At 43.6% G+C, this 20,691-nt stretch overlaps 1 protein-coding gene across 1 annotated transcript; it reads left to right on the forward strand.

Moving 5' to 3' along the window:
• Window positions 1-11,503: 11,503 nt before the first annotated feature.
• On the forward strand, window positions 11,504-13,920 carry LOC138871221 (uncharacterized). The gene is made up of 4 exons (XM_070149090.1): window positions 11,504-11,593; window positions 11,639-12,263; window positions 12,644-13,329; window positions 13,642-13,920. The coding sequence occupies exons 1-4, from the start codon at window positions 11,504-11,506 to the stop codon at window positions 13,918-13,920; spliced, it is 1,680 nt and encodes a 559-aa protein (XP_070005191.1).
• The last annotated feature ends 6,771 nt before the right edge of the window (window positions 13,921-20,691 follow it).

Consider the following 20,691-nt stretch of genomic DNA (forward strand, 5'->3'; position numbering starts at 1 on the left):
TGTGAGTAGTAATCTTACCACAATTTGTGTTTTCATAACCTGCATGATTTACACAAGATTTTTAATATAAATATGTTACCGATTAATTTGAGTTGCATGTGGGACAAGTCTTTTACTCGATATGATACCGAAATAGTTATTTGACATGATTGCTATTATTTTAAATATTCTTGTTGTCACTATATATGTTTTACCATTACTTGAATTTACTGTTATCGAAATGAAATTACATGATTTGATAAGAACCGAAATGCCCTATATTATTTTCAAATATTTTCCTATGAGTATATACGGATACAGAGATAAGTATAAATGTGAGTAGACTTTAAAGGATCCCGTAGCTAACGTCGGGTTTGTTAGACCTGGTGCACCTTGTATTTATCGATTACAAAGTAAAATTATAGCCCTCTTTAGTGGGAAGGTAGAACTAGCATACCATTACCGATTTCCTTTGATTAGGGACTACCTGTTATATTTGACTTCTTACAAGAAGTCCACAGTTATAGCGATTACATGATTCGTTCATTTAAACCTCCCAAAATGTGAATATTGATATTATACAGTGGTTACTGATCTTATTACTAAACTGTTAATGGTATTATACTACAAGAAAAGCATGATGTTTACCGTGAAAATGGTAACGACAATCAAATTTGTAAATGGGACTCTAAAAATACGTGATCTATTCTCGAGCTAGTGGTTAGAGCAATTGATGCTAAGAATGTGGAGTTTAACGATGAAATGCGAGCTAAAATGGGGCAGTAATCAAACCGAAGGGGCCTGTTGCCCGGATGAAGGACTGGCCGGAGAGGACCTCGGGGTCGAGGTTCGAGTCGGGCTTGAGCTATCGGGGGCAGCCGGGAATGGGATAATAATTAAGGATATGATTAAGCAAGGCTCTTTACGACCGATATTGAGCAATATAATGAAGAACAAGTAAGAGGGCGATATATATTAAAGCAACCTCGGGCCAGTGAGAACAAACAAGTTAGAAATAAGAGAGAGAGATATTATTGCACTTGTAGAGAAATTGAGTAACATCAGCCCCTTACAAAGTGGCATGGATTCCCCTAATATAGGAGGGGTAATACCATATAGTACATGGTGTATTAAATGTAAAGATGCGGGGATGGGATGGCTAGACATGGTACAAGTGCCTATTGACTCTAGCTACATGCCTTGGGAGTCCCCCGTCTTCGTAACCTTTGCTGGGTCGCGGACAGATCCCTTAACCTCGGAGCCTCTGTAGGGCCGCGGATGATCCTCGAGATAGGGAGCTTGATCGTGATCCCATAGCCTTGAGATGCTAACATGGTTTTCTTAATATACCTTAGTGGTGGGAAATAGATTCCCCTGATATCACCGCATACAGATAGTCTCTACGTTTCCTAGAACGAAGTAATAGGAAACGATATTGAATCATCGTATTTAGGTCATTATTGCCATGATGTCAACCATCTGAGAGCATTAAATGACATGCCCCAGAGAACCGCGCAATGCCGCCATCAGATGCGGTAATCGAGAAACTCATGCACTGTCGTAGGCTCGTTGCTTCTGCTTCCCCAATGCTTCCTATAAATGCACCGGTTGCCAGATACTCCTTATCTTCACCTTTCTTGTAAACCTGTGAACTAGAATTTTACTGCTTAATATCCTTTCATCTTTTCACAAAAAGGGTCTTTGTTATTTTTCATGTCTTGGACTTCAAGGATGGTCCCCCGACAGAACGATGTCGCGTCATCATCCCGATTACCTGAGGGGGAAAACAAATCACTTCCCACTTTAGAGCAATGGATTCCTCCTGATCTAGACACCTCGCAGGATTTTGACATCGAGACTCCATCATCTACGTCGGGCCGGTGCGAGCACGTGTCTCGATACGTTAGCATCGTGGTCAATGATAGCAAAGTGAGGAAGGAATGCCGATATAGCGAGGTTGTGGAGATAGAGATCCCCGGCCCTAATGATAACATTACCGACTTCAAGGTTGGCTTCCTTCACATATACACTTACCCATTCACCTTGGGCCCTGATAAGTCCGTCGAATCTCCCCCCTTGGAAGTGGACCCGGTTATTCTTGACTTCTGCGCCCGATATCAGGTGACCCTCGATCAGGTCTACCCATCATTTTGGAGGATAGTGTTAATTCTTAGGTATTTCACCGAAGGAGTTAGAGGCGAAGTTTTCACCCTTAGCCATTTGATCAGAATGTACCGCCCTCGGCTGTATCGAGGCTTAATCAAGCTTTAACATCGGTCTAAAAAGTCTTTCTTCACGAGCATTGATAAGGGGAAGGACCAGGGATGGATGAGCAGGTTTATCTGAGTGAGGACCTCGGACATCATCCCGGCCTGGAGGATGCCCTTTCCAGAGCAGTGGAACGATCGACGTAAGTGAACTTCCCTTTAACCACTTCTCAATTACTCTTTGATTTGTCATGGTAACCTCTTTATGATCTCTCCAGCTGCTGCATGGCATCCCGAGGTTGTCCCAGATTTGTCGGGATGGATCAGGCATTTGGATGAAAAGTTCCCACACTGTATTCGGTCTTGGAGCGTCATGGCTAAGGAGTGTTGGGTGGCCAAGAATCACGGTGAGGTTCCTTTACTGCCTGTGCTTCACACTTTGTGTTGCCTTCCAAGCTCTTAGCAAAAATGTATCATGTTTATTGTGTTGGTTCAGGCCTTGGCGAGAATATGCAAATGAGGCCGCCCCCCGTTGGTGAAGTAGAGGCCTTGAAGCCTGATACGAACAAGAAAAGGAAAAACAGGGCAGTCACTACTCGTCCTACTGAAACTATTGCCCTATCCTCCGGGTTGAACCCCGATGTCAAGGGGGAGGACGATGATGGAAGCCCGTTGTAGAGGAGAACAAGGTCTAGCATGGGAGATTTATAGGCATCCCAGTCGGAGGCTGCTGAGTTTGGAACAGCTGGTTCTGACAGGGCTAACGAGCTGAGGACCTTGAAGGGGACGCTGATGTAGCTTCGAATCGTGCAGCCGGATTCAAAGTATCTTCTGCTAGGAGGATCATTCGTCTTGAGGGATTGGAGTTCAGGTCTTTCCAGGAATGTGGGTCGCTATTTAGATAAATTGGCAACCCAAACGATTTCATTCAAAACTTTCTGGTCTCATCGGGAGAACTGAGGGATGCTGAAAGGATGATCGGCGCCACAGTTGGGACTCATCTCAGATGGGGAGACTTCATTGCCAATATTTTTGATGGCATAATTGATATGTCCAATTCTCGACGTCTCAAGCGTCGTTAAAGCGGAGGAGAAGTCCATGCAACAGGTGATAGCTATTCTTTGCGCGTTTCTTTTCATTCTTGGGCATTATTCGTCGTTTTTCTTAACTTTCTCATTGTGCCGCAGTGTAAAAAGATGTATGATTATGCCATTATTCGACTTCGTGGGGAACTTTTTTTTCCATGAGAAGGAGCGTAATAACATAGCTTCGAAGCTACAGGACTCGGAGGCTCGTGGTGCCTAGGGGGATAGAGACTTGGGGGAGCTTCGAACCTCTTTAGAGGCGGCGTTTCGGGAGAAGGCTGCTCTTGCTGCTCAGGTACTTTCCCTTGATCATACCCGCCCTTTTACTCTGTGTTCACACATGTTCTGGATTCATATATTCATCGACTTGACCTTTATCATAGGTTCATCTTAGTAGCTCACAGATCAGTTAGTTGGAAGCGGAGATCTTCGGGTTGCTTTCTCTTCTTTTTTTTGTCTTTGCATTCCAACACAGGCCCTTCAGAGCCTTTTCGTAGGACGGACCGGGGGCCCCAAGACAAGCCATGTCCCGAGGTTGAATCAGTAGCTCCTCCGGATCGATATTTACGACGTCTGGGATCTCCCGAGGTCCCTTGATTTTACGAGTTATGTGGGAGCCTGGAATGATTCTGCCAGTGCATTTCCAAAGGAGATGGTGACGTTAACGCGGCCAGAATTAATTGGCCTTCTTGGGCAAATGAGCAGTTGTCTCTTAGCCCCTATATATTTGTTTACCCGCCCTTTAAGCGGTGATTTTGCAATCTTTGATAGGCCTATCCCCTCTATAGATCCTGGCGCTTTGTGTGAGCCCTTCCGCTCTTTTGCTTCAGAAAGTTTTTTTGCCTGGATCTTCCTCTTATTCTCCTTATTCTGTCGTAGTCATGGCCGCTGCCTCGACACCTGATCCTCGGATGAAGGGGACTCCCTCCTGTGTTCCACCTTTGGTTGGCGCCAGCGGCTCGCCCCCAATGTCGGGAGGGCGAGACCCGGGGTGCCTTGCCTTAAAAAGGGTCGTCATACCGGGGAAGCCTCCTAATGTTTCGGGCCATCGAGAGCATGTATCGAGGATTATTTCATCGGTGAAGGAGGAGAAACTCGAGATGATCAGGGGAGAATGTGGATGGGAGAAAGGCGCGATTCTACAAGTACCTTCCCCCGAGGAGAGTGTCATGACATATGTTGAGGGTTTCTTGAGCTTGTATATCCACATTCTTGTGTCGGGTTCCCCGTACCGGGTCGTGCTTGATTTCTATAGAAAATATCTAGTAACGTTGGTGCAGGTTCATCCCTTTCTTTGGAGGATAGTGCAGTCGATGAGATATTTTGCTGATAAGGCTGGGATAGAATTTACCCTCAGTCAACTCATAAAGTTGTACCGATCATTACGTTATCAGAGCTTGATTTCTCTTCAGCTTAGGTCCACCCGAGCTCCCGCGATCGGCAGCGAGGAGGATAAGGATCGTGGATGGATGAGTCAGTTCGTCCGAATCCGGACGACTGACATTATCCTCGGAGAATTTTTATCGTTTCCTGAGAAATGGAACTTCACACGTAAGCGCTCTGTTCGAACTGTCTTTTTCTTCATATGAGGTTGGACCCATAATGATGTCTTCCTGTTCTGTATTTATTGCAACTCATTGGTTTCCCGGCGAGGTCCCTGATTTAGCCGAATGGTCTCGTAGGCTGGCAGCTTGTTGGACTTACGATAGTGATGATGGCGAGATCTTTCAAAAGGGAGATGGGAGGCGAAGCATCATGGTAGGTTCCTAGCGTCCCCCCCCCCCTTTTTTTAGGGGCGGCTTCCTTTTTGTTGATTCATCCGATTCATCTGCCGCAGTTGCCGGGGGTTCATACGAGGTGAGACTGGGTTCCCCGATGGAGGAGGAGAGATTGCTGGCCCCATGATCAAGGAGCGCCGGTAAAAGGAAAGGTGCTCCGGGGTGCGAGAAGGCTTGTCGTGAGGCACTTTCTTTGTAGCTGTTAAGGGGAAGCGATTCGGTCGACCAGCAAGCTTCCGGGATTGGTGCAACATCGGACGTTGCTTCGGCCTTCGACGAGGCTCAGCGTTTTGGCCTTATGGTGAGTTTTGGCCGTCGTAAGGATGTTCTGGCCCTGCACTCCTTTCTTTTCTTTTTATTCACCTGGCTTTCTTTCTTAGGATTTTGATAGGCTCAAAGCCGAACTGCTTCGTTGTGGGGCCCCGTTGCGGGAGGCTCGAGATAGGGAAAAATCCCTCAAACTTCTCTATGCAGCGAAGGAGAGCAAGCTCGTTCCTTTACAGCATGAGGTGGACCAAAGCCGTTCCCGGGAGCCCCTCTTGGAGAAATAGGTATTCTGTATTTCGCACTGGCCTGTATTCCCTTTTTTGTCTTGCCATCTTTGAGGTGTGGCCGTTTCAGTTGAAGGATAAGGAGGATGAGCTGGAACAACTCTGGGGTGAGGTTGGCAGAGTCAAACGTGAATTCACTAAACTGCAGGCACATGTGAGAGCCTATTCTGAGGCCAAAGAGAAGGCTTAGGCCGGGGTTTCCACTCTTGAGGCGTAAATTCAGGCTGCCCGTGCAAATGATTCTGCTCGGGTGAAGATGATCGTGAGACTTTCATCCGAGCATTCAAGGGAAAAACCGAGGTGGTGAATATCCGGGCCGATATTGTGATGGATAATACCAGGATGGGATAGAAAATGGCGGCTTATTCGAGGAGCGTTGCCGCTGCTAAAGCTGAGTTGCAGAAAACCCTCGATCATGCCAACAACAGCAAGGAATACGCGAGGTGCAGATCCCGGAGGGAAATCCTCGAAGAGATTCATGCCAGGGGCTTTGACCTCTCGGGGGTGATTGAGCAAGCCAAAGGAGAGGCGTACGATGCCAAGTTCCTATTGTCTGTTGCCGAGGATGATGAGGAGGAGACCGCCGGGCTATAACTGCTAGAAAAGAGCAGAATGATCATTCCCTACAGACGTTGATGGCCTTTTGTGTTTCGGGTCGAAGTGACCTTACAGATGGGTGGCCCGGAGGCTCACTCAGCTAGTGATAGTAGCATTTATGTCGTGCCCTTAGGCACGTTGTAGTTTAGCCATTTCGGGTCCAGTCTCCAAGTCGCGTTATGATCCGAGCTTTAATTGATCCTTTTTGGTCGTCGAGACCTTTCAATATGTTGCCCGGAGGCTTGCACATTTAACTATTTTGGATCCGGTCTCCAAATCGGGTTATGATTCGAGCTCATTTTAATCCTCAAGTTGTCAATTTTTTAGCTGGAGACAATGGCTCTTACGTTGTTTGGTCGTAGAGACCTTTCAATATGTGGCCTGGAGGCTTGCTTAGCTGGCGACAATGACTCTTACGCCGTTTTTGCCCGTGGGCTTTTTTGTAGGCTTTTTTTTCCGCTCGTTAAGGTCTTTTGAAATATTTTTGATTGACTCGTCGTCGATTCTGGAAGAACCTCAACTTCAAGTCATTGTCGGCGATGTTTTGAGCACCTCGGAAGGTTCATAGCTCAAAGTAGAGTAGATCAACGCTTTTGCAATTTGGAGCAGACATGGTCAAAGCTCGTTTTTGCCTATTGAGGGAAACCTGTTTTAATCGGTTCTTTCAGAAATATATTCGGAGTAGTGGCCTGTGATTTTAGCGATAGTCGGGAATCCCTGAGTCGCGTTATTTTGGTTGTATCAGCCGTTTTGACCACAGTCATGTGCGTTTGGCCGTAGCCATTTTTGATCCCGAGTGATAGTTTAGGCGTCTACACCAAGGGTATGCCCTTTAGGTATTCTTACAAATGTGACGTATAGCCTAAACTTCGGGATTTTCATGCCTGTTGAAGTCTTACAGTTTGTCATGCCTGTTGAGGTCTTACAATTTGTCATGCCTATTGAGGTCTTACAGTTTGTGTAATGTCGAATAGATCTAGTTACGCCGAGGGTGCCCGCTAAGGGTTTTACAGTTTTGGGTTTTCCAACATATGGCGATTAGTGGCAGTCTCCGAGTCATCGAGTTTGTTTAAGCTTGAAGAATGCTTCTCATGAGCTCGGAGTTGCCTTGTGGGGGCTTTATGAGCCCGGAGTTCTGACCCTGGGGCCGTGCGGGTGTTGAATTGCTGATGCTAAGTCTCCGAGTATCTCGGGACGCATTTGATGGAGAGGCATTCGCTGTGAGCACGTTGAAATTTCCCTTTCTAAAGTATAAGATGCCAAAAGATATTCTTTATTTCTCGGCATAGATATACGCTGTGAATACATGTCGTTCTGTTGTTGTGAGCTCGGCCCGCACGAGCGCGGCTATTTGGATTGTTCGGTCCATTGCATTATTCCCTGTTGGGGTCTCATTCGTCATTTTTCGGCGTGGGAACCGGCTGCAGACAGAGTCCCGCAGGCCTGTTAGATCCTTCTTGGGAAGTGTGTCGGCACTGCCTCGTTAAAAAAACCCTGCCGGTAGAAAACCTGTTTTAAGATAAAAAATCCGATCAAAGGAAAAGAGTGCAACGGAGATTCTGAAGCCTCAGAATCTTCGAGCCGGGGTATCGTCCCGATTATCTTGGTTATTTTCCTATACAAGGGTAACCGTGAAGTAGAAGATGGGAAGAGGGATGGTCTCTTATACCTCAGTAGCGACAGTGCTTCTCGAGTTCTGGCGCCTATTTTGCAGTCGTTAAATGGTCCTTTATTTAAAAACATTCAGGACGATCATCAGAAGATTGTGTGCATGACGTGTTGAGGCTCGTCTGCTTTGTTGCCCTTTTCCATCTCTCCTTTTCGTAATTGATTTCTAGCGCGGCTGCTGAGAAGTTCCCGAAGGTGCCCGTTGTCAAGCAATCGGGCCACTTCCTCTCAAAGCTGCCTGCAATCTTCGGTTTGGTGCCCGCGCGAGTTGTGGAACTCGCAAGTCAAATTGTAGTTTCTGTGGGAAGGATCTAAATGCAACAGTCTGGGCTACCTGACATCTCCGATCTTTCTAATGGCGAACACAATATCTAGCATATCGATGCTGAAGTTGTATTACGATAGGTGGGGCGCATTTGTTAGCGCTATACTTCGATCGAACCTGGTTCTATTGACGAACCCTCGAGGGTCCTGTCCCCGAACTACCCTCTGATCATTGCGAGGTGGGTTGTGCCTTAGGGCGTTCCTTCTGTCTTCGAGGTACGGCTGGTATCTTTGTTTGGTTGGTTTTGATTCTTTTACCAAGAGTCAGTTTAGGTACAATGAGCTCGAAGGGGCTCCAAATTGATCGTCCTTGGCCCTAATCTTTGACTGATACCGGTTGTGGACGTCCGACTAGGTCACGACCAGATATTTGATCAGGTTTTGCTTCAGATGCTTCGAGGTCACCGAACTTTGTTTGTTCAGGCCTTGGGTGAAGGCCTGCACTGCCCAATCATCGGAGACCGGCGGCAGCTCCATCCGTTCCATCTGGAAGTGAGACACGAATTCTCACAGCATTTCGCTCTTCCTTTGCTTAATCTTGAACACGTCGGACTGCCTTGTTGCTACCTTGATGGCGCCGGCGTGTGCCCTTACGAAAGAGTCCACTAACATGGTGAATGAATCTATGGAGTTAGGAGCCAAGTTGTGGTACCACATCATGGCCCCCTTCGAAAGCGTTTCCCCGAATGTTTTCAGCAATACGGACTCAATCTCGTCATTCTTTATGTCGTTGCCTTTTACTGGCATGTGTAGGCAGTAACGTGTTCATTGGGGTCAGAGGTGACATTGTACTTAGGGAGTTCCGGCATTTTGAACTTTTTTGGGATGGGCTTCGGGGCCTCTTCCTCAGGGAACGGCCTTTGAATGAACTTCTTTGAATCCAAACCCTTGAGGATCGGGGGTGCACCTGGGATTTGATAGACCCTAGAGTTGTAGGTCTTGACCTTTTTATCGTTGGCCACAATCATTCTCTCATATGATTCAATCCTTTTGGTGAGGTCCTCGAGCATCTTTACTATGGCGGGGTCAGCCATTGACCCGTTGTTGCTTGACTTTTCGAGTACTTCCTCGGCGGGGGGAGCTGTCTCTGGTGCTGCTGTGCTGGGGGTTCTTGGGTGGTTTTGCAACTGAGCAATGGCCAATTGTTGTGCCTACAACATTTCAAAAATATCATGAAGAATAACTTCCTTCTCTTCCCGGGCCGGGGTTTTTTGAGCTTCCTATTGGTCGTCGTGCCGTATGTTCCTATTGGTGTGAGAAGTTTCATCGACTTGTTATGCGTCTTGCAAATCTGCGTTCGTTAGGATTGGTCCGAGCGCGATATCAGGATTCTGTAGAGCCGCTCCAGCGGCCGGGACAGCCATGCCATTTTTCTCGTGATTTTCGAGGTTGTCGTTCTCAACTCCATTTACCGAGCCAGACATTTTGACCTGAAATCAAAGGATCTTGGACAAGAAAAAGTGTGAAAGATAATGTGTATTTGTGCAATGAAACCAGCAAGAAAATAATCACTATTATTTTTAGCGCCACGGTGGGTGCCAAACTATTTACCGTGAAAATGGTAACGACAATTAAATTTGTAAATGGGACTCTAAAAATGCGTGATCTATTCTCAAGCTAGTTGTTAGAGCAATTGAAGCTAAGAACGTGGAGTTTAACGATGAAATGCAAGCTAAAATGAGGCAGTAATCAAAATGAAGGGGCATGTTGCCCGGATGCAGGACCGGCCGGAGAGGACCTTGGGGTCGAGGATCGGGTCGGGCTTGAGCTATCGGAGGCAGCCGGTAATGGGATAACAATTAAGGATACAATTAAGCAAGGCTCTTTATGACCGATATTGAGCAATATAATGAAGAACAAGTAAGAGGGCGATAGATATTAAAGCGGCCTCGAGACAGTGAGAAAAACAAGTTATAAAGAAGAGAGAGAAAGATATTATTGCACTTGTGGAGAAATAGAGTAACATCAGCCCCTTACAAAGTGGCATGGATTCCCCTTATATAGGAGGGGAATACCATATAGTACAGGGTGTATTAAATGTAAAGATGCGGGGATGGGACGGCTAGACATGGTATTAGTGCCTATTGACTCTAGCTGCTTGCCTCGTGAGTCCCCCATCTTTGTAACCTTTGCTGGGTCACGGACAGATCCCTTAACCTCGGAGCCTCTGCAGGGCCGCGGATGATCCTCGAGATAGGGAGCTCTATCATGGTCCCATAGCCTCGAGATGCTTACATGATATTCCGAATATACCATAATGGCGGGAAATAGATTCCCCTGATTTCACCGCATACACATGATGAGACTGAAAATTATTTATTGTTCTGAAAGGGCATTTTGATGTTATTTTCTGTTTGAGATACTAGCATATTTTCTAACTTGTCCCCAATAAAATGGTTGTGGTTGAGTGTTATTACTCACTGAGCTAGAGACTCACTCCCCACTAATTTTTTTACAGAGAGAACAGTTGACGCGAACAAGGATTTCGTTAATAGAGCGCACGGGTTGATAGTTCTTGGTGAGCCTTGCACTTGTTCTTATGGGCGGAGATTTTGTTATTGTTATACTCTTTTCTTTGAACTCTTAGAGTCGCTCCATAGTCAAAAGATTTGTTTTATGAGTATTATTTTGTTATTATAGTCTTATGTTGAGTATCATTCTTTATTATCAAAGTTGGAGATAAATTAGTATTTCTGGTTGTTAGTAAGTTGATTAGTAATGGTGGAGACTTGTTTTGGTTGATTTATAAGTTGTCGATTATTTGGTATGATATTAGGATGTTTGGTTGTTGATTTGAGACAGGGAAATTTTTGGGATAGTCCAAAAATAGGGGAAACTCTGCCCGATTTTATCTAAAATACCGATGAGGCTTACTTGGGGGCACTTGCTCCTAAGTGTCGGTCATGATCCTAAATTGGGTCATGACAAAGTTGGTATCAGAGCTTAGGCTTAAAGTCCCGAGTCGTAGAGCAATGTTTAGTAGAGTCTTGTTCATGGGTATGTAGGCATCCATACTTATGATCTTGAGGCTACTGAACATCTAGGAATGTTTTACCTTTTTTTCATTCTTTGATCGTGTGTTGAGATAACTTGAGATTGACTTGGGAGTATTTCTTTCGCAGATGGCTAGGACACGCACACCCTCATCTGCTGGACATGGTACTATCCAGGGTGGCGGTCAAGTTGGGGTTCATCAAACTAGAAGACAGAGTGCTCCTCAAGCTAAAGTTGGGAACATGAGTTAACCCCAACAAACTAGAAGACAGAGTGCTCCTCAAGCTAAAGTTGGGAACATGAGTTAACCCCAAGCTGCTATGCCAGATAAAGTGCAAGGACAGGGAGGCCAAGACGATCCACCACCAGTGTCAACTGTTGTACCTATTGTTGCCTTACCTGCAAACGCTGTGACAAGGTTATTGAATGTGTTAGAGGCATTGGTGCCTGCTTAGGGTGGAACTTTAGCTCCTCAGGCTACTTTACAAACACAAGCACTTGCACAGACTCAGACTTTCGGGAATAAGGAAGTATCCCTACAAGAGTTCCTGAAATTGAAATCACCAAAATTCACAGGTTCCGATAATTCAGCAGATCCTCAAAGTTTCTTGGATGGGACACTCAAGGCATTACGTGCTCTAGGGTATTCTAGTGAGAGAGCCATGGAACTCGCAGCATACAAACTAGAGGATATGGATAACACATGGTATGAAATTGTATTGCTAGGAAGGCCAGCAGGAGCAGCACCACTGACATGGGACGAGTTCACTAAGTTGTTCAAGAATCATTTTCTTTCAGACAGCCTGATGCAAAAATATGCTAGAGACTTTGAGAGATTGGTTCAGACTCTAGATATGGATGTATCAACATATAACACTAAGTTTTGTAAGCTGGCTATATATGCTCCTTACTTAGTGCCTACCGAAGAAGCTCGAGTTCAGAGGTTTGTTGATGGATTGGTTGGTCGTCTATACACTACAATAGTCCCACAGATGAAGACTTTATCCTACTTTGATGTAGTCAATCTTGCTACAAAGATTGAAAACAAGGGACGTGATGAGCGTGCTGCTAGTGATTTACGTAAGAAGGCCAAGACAGGAGGGTCTTTCAGTGGCAGTTTTAGTAAAAATCGAAGAGCAAGAAATCAGGGACAACAACAATAGGGTTCTCAGACAGGGACACACGTGTCTTCAAAATCCACATACAGACCAAATTATAGATAGGGTACTAGGGGCCCGTCAGCATCTGGACATCGTAATTCTAGGCAGATATATGCCACTATTCCATCTACTAGACCTGTGGTAGAACACATTTGGGCTAGTGTCATGTTCTAACTGGAGAGTGCTTTCGGTGTGGCCAGTTGGGACATCACTTGAGGGATTGCCCTCAGCCTCCGAGAAATTTCAACCAGGCTTCTATTTAGTCAGCTGCACCGACTCGGACTACTCGTAATACTTTAGGTGCTACAGGTACAGGAAATAGAGGTCGAGGTGTTGGAGACTGTGCTACTGTGAATCAAGGACAAGGGAATGCTGGTAGAGGTCAGGCAAGAGTTTTTGCATTTACTAGACAGGATGCTCAGGCCTCGAATGTTGTGGTTACAGGTATTCTTTCTGTCTGTTTATTTGATGCACTTGCGTTGATTGATCCGGGATCTACTCACTCCTATGTGTCCTCGTACTTTGCTTTGAGGTTTAGTAGACAGCCTCAGCTATTGAATGATCCTTTTCTAGTTGCTACTCCTATTGGAGAGTTTCTATTAGCTAAATACGTGTATCGTGCTTGTCAGATTCGGGTTAAGGGTAGAGATACTCTAGCTGACCTTATTGTACTTGATATGATTGACTTTGACATGCTGATAGGAATGGATTGGTTATCTTCTTGCTATGCTATAGTCGATTGTCATGCAAAGATAGTTAAGTTTGAGATACCAAATGAACCCAATTTTAATCTAAGAGGGAGTCAGGTTCCAGATATTTGCCAAGTTATATCTGTTATGAAATCTCAACGATATCTGAAGAAAGATTGCTTGGGTCTCTTAGCTATTGTAAATAACACAAGAAAGGAAATAGTTAGTATAGAAAGTGTACCTGTAGTGCAAGAATTTTCTAATGTATTTCCTAAGGATTTACCAGGATTTTCTCCAGTACGAGAAATAAACTTTGGTATTGATTTGCTTCCTTACACACAACCCATATCGATGCCCCCATATCGAATGGCACCAATAGAGTTAAGGGAGCTAAAGCAATAGTTATAGGATTTGTTAGATAAGGGTTTTATTAGACATAGTGTATCGGCATGGGGTGCAACAGTACTGTTCATAAAGAAGAAAGACGGATCCCTGAGAATGTGCATTGATTATATGAAGTTGAACAAGATAACAATACGCAATAAATATCTTTCGCCTCGTATAGACGACATGTTTGATCAGTTATAAGGATCTGCCCACTTTTCAAAGATTGACTTCCGTTCTGGTTATCATCAACTTAGAATCAAAGATAAAGATATTTCTAAGACTGCTTACAGAACTCGATATGGGCACTATGAGTTTCTTGTGATGCTTTTCGGACTGACTAATGCTCCAGCAGCATTCACAGATTTAATGAATAGGGTGTTTAAGCCGTTTCTGGATAGATTTGTAATAGTATTTATTGATGATATCCTGATATATTCTCCTAGCCAAGGAGAACACGAGGATCATCTCAGGACAGTGTTGCAGACATTGCGAGAACATTGAGTTTATGCTAAGTTCTCGAAGTGTGAATTCTTGCTAGACTCGGTCGCATTTCTAGGGCATGTTGTATCCAAATATGGAATTATGGTAGATCCTAAGAAGACAGAAGCTGTGCAGAAATGGCCAAAGCCTATTTCTCCTATAGAGATTCATAGCTTTTTAGGCTTAGTAAGCTATTACAGGCGTTTATACAGGATTTCTCCAGAATAGCAACGCCACTGACTAAGATAACACAAAAAAATGCAATGTTTTAGTGGACGGCAGAATGTGAGCAGAGCTTTCAGAAACTCAAAACGTGTCTGACAACTGCACTAATATTAGCCTTACAATCAGGTTCTGGAGGATTTACGGTATTCTGTGATGCCTCGAGGGTGGGTTTAGGATGTGTTCTCATGAAAAATGGTCGCGTTATAGATTATGCTTCGAGACAATTGAAAAAGCACAAGCAAAACAATCTCACACATGATTTGGATATGGCTGCAGTTGTATTTGCTCTAAAAATTTGGAGGCACTATCTATACGGCAAAACTTGTGAGATTTACACTGACCATAAAAGTTTGAAGTATATCATTCAGCAAAGAGATCTGAATCTTCGGCATCGTCGGTGAATGGAACTACTCAAAGACTATGATTGTTCTATTTTGTATCATCCTAGAAAAGCCAATGTGGTGGCTGATGCATTGAGCAGAAAATCTATGGGATTTTGGCACATATAGCTCCTGCAAAGAGAGTTTTTGCCAAAGATATTCAGAGACTAGAAGATACAGGTATTAGATTTAGTGTCGGAAAGTTAGAGGCATTGTTGGCTTATGCTCAAGCTAAGTCTTCATTAGTTGAGTGCATTAAGGTCACCCAATATGAGGATGAGCGATTTTGCAAATACAGAGATGATCTTAGCTGGTAAAAGCAAGGATATGATTGTTGTAAGTGATGGTGTGCTTTGAATGGGTAACAGGCTATGTGTAGCAGACGTAGATGGGTTGAGACATGCTATTCTTGAAGAAGCCCACAACTCTAAATACACTATATATCCTGGATCCATAAAAATGTACCATGACCTGAAGCAATTTTATTGGTGGGAAGGTATGAAGAAAGATGTTGTTAACTTTGTTTCTAGTTGTTTGACTTGTCAGCAGGCCAAGGCTGAGCATCAGCGACCCGCAGGAATACTATAACAAATTGAGATTCCAGAGTAGAAATGGAAAAGAATATTATAGATTTGTCACCGGTCTACCACGAAACCATAGAGGTTATGATTCGGAGTGTGTAATTGTAGATCGACTAACAAAATCATCACACTTTTTGCCGGTGAAGACTATATATGGTGGAGTGAGGTACGCACAGATATTTATGAATGAAATTGTTCGACTTCACGAAGTTCCAGTATCCATCATCTCTGATAGAGGATCACAGTTCACTTCAGGCTTTTGGAAATCTTTTCAAGAAGTATTGGGTACATGAGTAGATCTTAGTACTGCATTTCATCCACAGATAGACGGGTAGTCTTAACGTACTATTCAAATCTTGGAGGATATGTTGAGAGCTTGCATTCTTGAGTTTAGAGATAGTTGGGACACTTATCTCCTTTAGCTGAATTTGCTTACAACAATAGCTTCCAGTCCATTATTCAAATAACACCGTAAGAAGCATTGTATAGTAGAAGATGTCGTTCTCCTATCGGATGGTTTGAAGCTGGTAAGACTAACTTATTGGGACCTGACTTAGTACAAGAAGATATGGACAAAGTCCAATTGATAAGACAGAGATTGCTTATAGCTCAAAGCAGACAAAAGTCTTATGATGATAAGAGAAGAAGAGATTTAGTATTCACAATTGGAGACAAAGTGTTCCTACGAGTCTCCCTTATGAAAGGTGTAATGCGGTTTGGGAAAAAGGCAAGTTGAGCCCCAGGTTTATAGGACCGTATGAGATACTAGACCGAGTGGGAGTGGTGGCTTATCGTTTGGCACTTCCTCTTGAGTTGTCCTTTATTCATCCGGTGTTTCATGTCTCAATGCTAAGAAAATGTATATCAGACTCATATTAGGTGATTGAAGCACCGACTATATCACTCGATGAGAAGTTTTCCTACGAGGAGGAGCCGATGGCTATTGTTGATAGGCAAGTAAGAAAGCTACGGTCAAAAGAAATTATGCTCGTTAAAGTCTTATGGATAAATCATATTGTTGAAGAAGCTACATGGGAAATAGAAGATGTTATTCAAGTCAAGTATCCTCATTTATTTCAGTCTATAGTTATGTACCTGAGCTAAACTCGGAGACCGAAATTTGAGAAGGTGGGGAGAATGTAATATTCATTAAAAAAAAGAGGGTAGTTAAGTAATTTACCAAAACAAAATTACAAATAAGATGAAATAGGGCAAAGCCCTACGCTAGCTAACAGAAAAGAAAAAAGGAAAAAAAGGCGAAGCCCCTTTCTTTGGCAATAATATCAAATTCTGTTGCGTAAAACCAAGCAGAAGAAAAAAGGGATTTTGACGAGTTAGAACTAAAGCGAAAATCAAAAACAAATATAGAAGGTGAGTTAGGGAAAAGCTTGGTACCGCAAAAGAAGCCACTTCCATCCATTATTTGCTCAAATCTTTAGGTACTTTATTCCACAAATTTGAGAATATATTTTAATGGTTAGAGTTATAAGGAGATTGGCAAAAGTCAGTGAAACAAGGAAAGATATGTATAAAATTTTATTAATCTTTGGCAATCTGTTGAGGAATCTTAAGCACGAATTGTGTCTTACGGGTATAGCTTGAGCTTCTCCTTCTGGTAGATTTTACTTTTGATTCTCATGATTGGGAGATTCTACAGAGTAAAAGAAATTATACTAGTTCATTTACACTTGAGAATTTTCTTCCTAAAGAATCAATAGAACTTTATGAAATTGGATTAATAAAATATATGAATATGTTGGAGTTGATAGATTAGTAATTACTCATAGGTGGGTAAATATAATTCGGCGAATTAAGAGTCAAATATGAAACCTCGAGGGTTGGGTATTCTAAATTAGCTATGAATTAGTCTAAACAAGGAAATTAACATGAGATTGATATTATGTAATTATAGATTGATGGGGGGAATTTGTACGAATTGCTCGAGGTGAAGCATTTGGTATTTCGGCACGAGTACTGTAAGTAGTAATCTTACTGCAATTTATGTTTTCATAACCTGCATGATTTATACTTGATTTTTAATATGAATATGTTACCGATTAATTTGAGTTGCATGTGGGACAAGTCTTTTACTCGATATGATACCGAAATAGTTATTTGACATGATTGCCGTTGTTTTAAATATTCTTGCTTCCACTAGATATATTTTACCGTTACTTGAATTTACTATTATCAAAATGAAATTACATGATCTCATTTGAACCGAAATGCCCTATATTATTTTAAAATATTTTCCTATGAGTCTATATGGATACAGAGACAAGTATAAATGGGAGTAGACTTTGAAGGATCCCGAAGCTAACGGCGAGTTTGTTAGACCTAGGGCACCTTGTATTTACCGTTACAAAGTACAGTTATAGCCCTCGCTAGTGGGAAGGTAGAACTAGCATAACGTTACCGATTTCCCTTGAGTAAGGACTACTGTTGTATTTGACTTCTTGCAAAGAAGTCCACAGTTATATCGATTACATGATCCGTTCATTGAAACCTCCCAAAATGTGAATATTGATATTATATAGTGGTTACCGAGCTTATTACTGAACTGTTAATGGTATTATACTACAAGAAAAGCATGATGAGACTGAAAATTATTTATTGTTTCTGAAAGGGCATTTTGATATTATTTTCTGTTTGAGATACTACCATATTTTCTGAATTGTCCCCAATAAAACGGTTGTGGTTAACTGTTATTACTCACTGAGCTAGCGACTCATTCCCCGCTAATTTTTTTTACAGAGACAGCAGTTGACGCGGGCAAAGATTTCATTAATTAGAGCGCACAGGTTGATAGTTCTAGGTGAGCCTCGCACTTGTTTGCATGGGCGGAGATTTTATTTATTGTTATACTCTTTTCTTTGAACTCTTAGAGTCGCTCCATAGTCAATAGTTTATTATCATGAGTATTCTTTTGTTATTATAGGCTTATGTTGAGTATCGTTCTTTATTATCAAAGTTGGAGATAAATTAGTATTTATGGTTGTTAGTGGGTTGATTAGTAATGGTGGAGACTTGTTTTGGTTGATTGATAAGTTGTCGATTATTTGGTATGATATTAGGATATTTGGTTGTTGATTTGAGACAGCAAAATTTTGGGGATAGTCCAAAAATAGGGGAAACTCTGCCCGATTTTTTGTAAAATACCGATGAGGCTTACTTAGGGGCACTTGCTCCTAAGTGCCGGTCGTGATACTAAATTTTGTCGTGACAGTAAATGGGAAGGTAAAGACATGGTCGTCCTCGGGCCTAATAATTATATTACTACTCATATGGTGGAGTGTTTATAAATCCTGGCTTTTGATAAGAGGTACGAGGTGTGGCTCGAGCAAATTCATCCATCGTTTTGGAGGATTGTGATTCTCTTGTGCTATTTCGTGAACAATACCGAATCTCCTCAATTCACCATTGACCACCTACTCCGTCTGTATAGTCCCAAAATTTTTTGAGGGGGACTGATCAAGCTCGTTCGTTGGGCAAGCAAGGCCCCCTTCTCAAGTATCGAGACCGAGGCTGTCAGGGGAGGTTTGTTCGGATAATAACCGAAGACATAATCCATCTCTAGTTCCTATCGTTCCTAGAGAAGTGGAACGCTTATTGTAAGTGCCGTCTTCCTTAAGTATTAACTTCTTTTAATTGTTCCTCTTATTGCCTGTATTACGGTCGTGCAGTTGTTGCCCGAGTTCCTGATGCGATCCCTCGATTCAAGAAGTGGATCGAAGGGATCTGCAAGCAGATGCCATACTCTGAATGCACATGGCGCAAACTTCCGAAGGGAAAATGGGAGGCCCACTCTCATGGTAAGGTTCTTCTCTACATAGCTATCACTAGGTCCCTAACTTACACATTGTTATCCTTTTCTTTTCTTTTATAGATCTGCCTAAGACCACCGAACTTAGGTCGTTGGACGGGGACGAAGATATGTCCTTACCTGCCGAGACCTTCATTTTGGGGTAGCCCAAGATTGCTAAGGAGGAGGAGAAGAAGAGGAAAAGAAAGTCATTGGGTTCCCCAGATCTAGAGGCGAAGAGGACAAAGAGGGCGGCCACCCGGGTTTGGAAATCCAAGAATAATACCAAGTCCACGGTACCGGACCCTGACTTCCTCTACCGGCTCAAGTATAAGCCCGAAGAAGATGACATCTTCATTATCCATGGATCGACCCCTACTGGGGAGCAGGCGACGACCGAAGAAAGGGGCCACGAGGTTAATCCCCTTCCGACTCGGGAGGCTGAGGGGTAGATGGAGGTTGCGACCTCCCAAGAAGTCGTTCATGGTCTTAAGGAGGTGACCGGTTTGATCGACATTATCTAGACACCCTCCTATAACGAGTACATGCTCGAAGAGGCCCAAGCGGGCAAAGAGAAGTCAAGTGAAGGAGTACAAGGTGCAGACGATCCTCTCCACTCCTTCTTCGATGGTATGGACAAGTCCACATTAGAGAATTTTTCTGAGCTGGTCACCTGGAGATCCCGAAGAAGGACGTGCCCTCGGGAGCTGGCGGGCCGAGTTCAATCCCAAAATTGGTGAAGCAATTTCCCGCACCTAGCGTGGACCCCGAACGCAAGAGAACGATTACTTTATAGTCCCGGAGGATGCTCGGGTCCTATCTGCTCTTGTGGGCGTAGCCAGCTACCTCCAATGCTTGGTGATTGAAGAGGACCATGCAAAGATGAACGAGGTGGGTACGTCAAGTCTTTTGAACGAGGAGCAGTAGGCACTGAACCGAGTAAGGCTCCAACACTTTTATACCCCTTTATAAATTCCGCTTATGTTTTGATGTCTCTTACTACTTTCGTTGTATTACAGGACTCAGTGCTTCACCATGAAAGCTTCATGTGGTATCGCTTGGAAATCAGCTAGCTCGAGTTCGAGCTCAAAGAACATGTCTGGAAGAAGGACATGTATAGACTTCTTAGTGAGCAACAGACAAGGACCTTAATTACCTCTCGATTCTCTAGGCCGAGCTGGAAAAAGCTTAGAAGGAAGCATCGACCCTGAAATTGGAACATGTCGATCTGGTTAAAAAGGTAAAGGTCTTTGAAGCTAACAACGAGGAGCTAGTCGTGGTTACTAATAACACAACTTCGCTGGTCCAGCAGAAGATTAACTTGATTGACCAGGTGCGAGCTGAGATGGACGAGGTTAAGGCCATGGTCAAAGGGTGGAAGAGCAAGATGGACCTACTAGCTTTAGAGAAAGAAACTATGAAGGTGGAGCTGGAATCGGTCGAGAATCAACTCTGGGTGGCAAAGGATAAAGCCGATAAGTGGTCTTAGCTGAATGATTATATCAGGGCACAATTGAGCTTGGCCGTCACAGAACGGGATGCTCTCGGAAGAGAATATACGGCACAAAGGTCCAAATTGGACACAACCTCTGCTGATGCCGAGGAAATAGTGACCTAATACAAGGCCGATGTTGAGGCAGCCGAGACTCGCTCTCAATATATGAAGTGGTTGTCCCGAAGAGAGACCCTTAAAGAGATTCATGCCCAAGTTTTTGATTTATCGGCCGATATCGAAGAAGCTAAGAGGCTCGAGGCCGAGGAAAAGGATCTCTACGACCCTAAGGGTGCCGAAGGCTCTGAGGGC

Source organism: Nicotiana sylvestris, chromosome 6, assembly GCF_000393655.2.
Source record: "Nicotiana sylvestris chromosome 6, ASM39365v2, whole genome shotgun sequence".
Classification (NCBI taxonomy): Eukaryota; Viridiplantae; Streptophyta; class Magnoliopsida; order Solanales; family Solanaceae; genus Nicotiana; species Nicotiana sylvestris.

Bases quoted from the DNA above. Each gene is read 5' to 3' on its own strand.
- LOC138871221 (XM_070149090.1), top strand. From the start codon at position 11,504: ATGCCAGATAAAGTGCAAGGACAGGGAGGCCAAGACGATCCACCACCA. The intron at 12,264-12,643 runs GTAAGAAGGCCA...GTAATACTTTAG, and splicing joins GCGTGCTGCTAGTGATTTAC to GTGCTACAGGTACAGGAAAT. The intron at 13,330-13,641 runs GTACGAGAAATA...CACTTTTCAAAG, and splicing joins ATTTACCAGGATTTTCTCCA to ATTGACTTCCGTTCTGGTTA.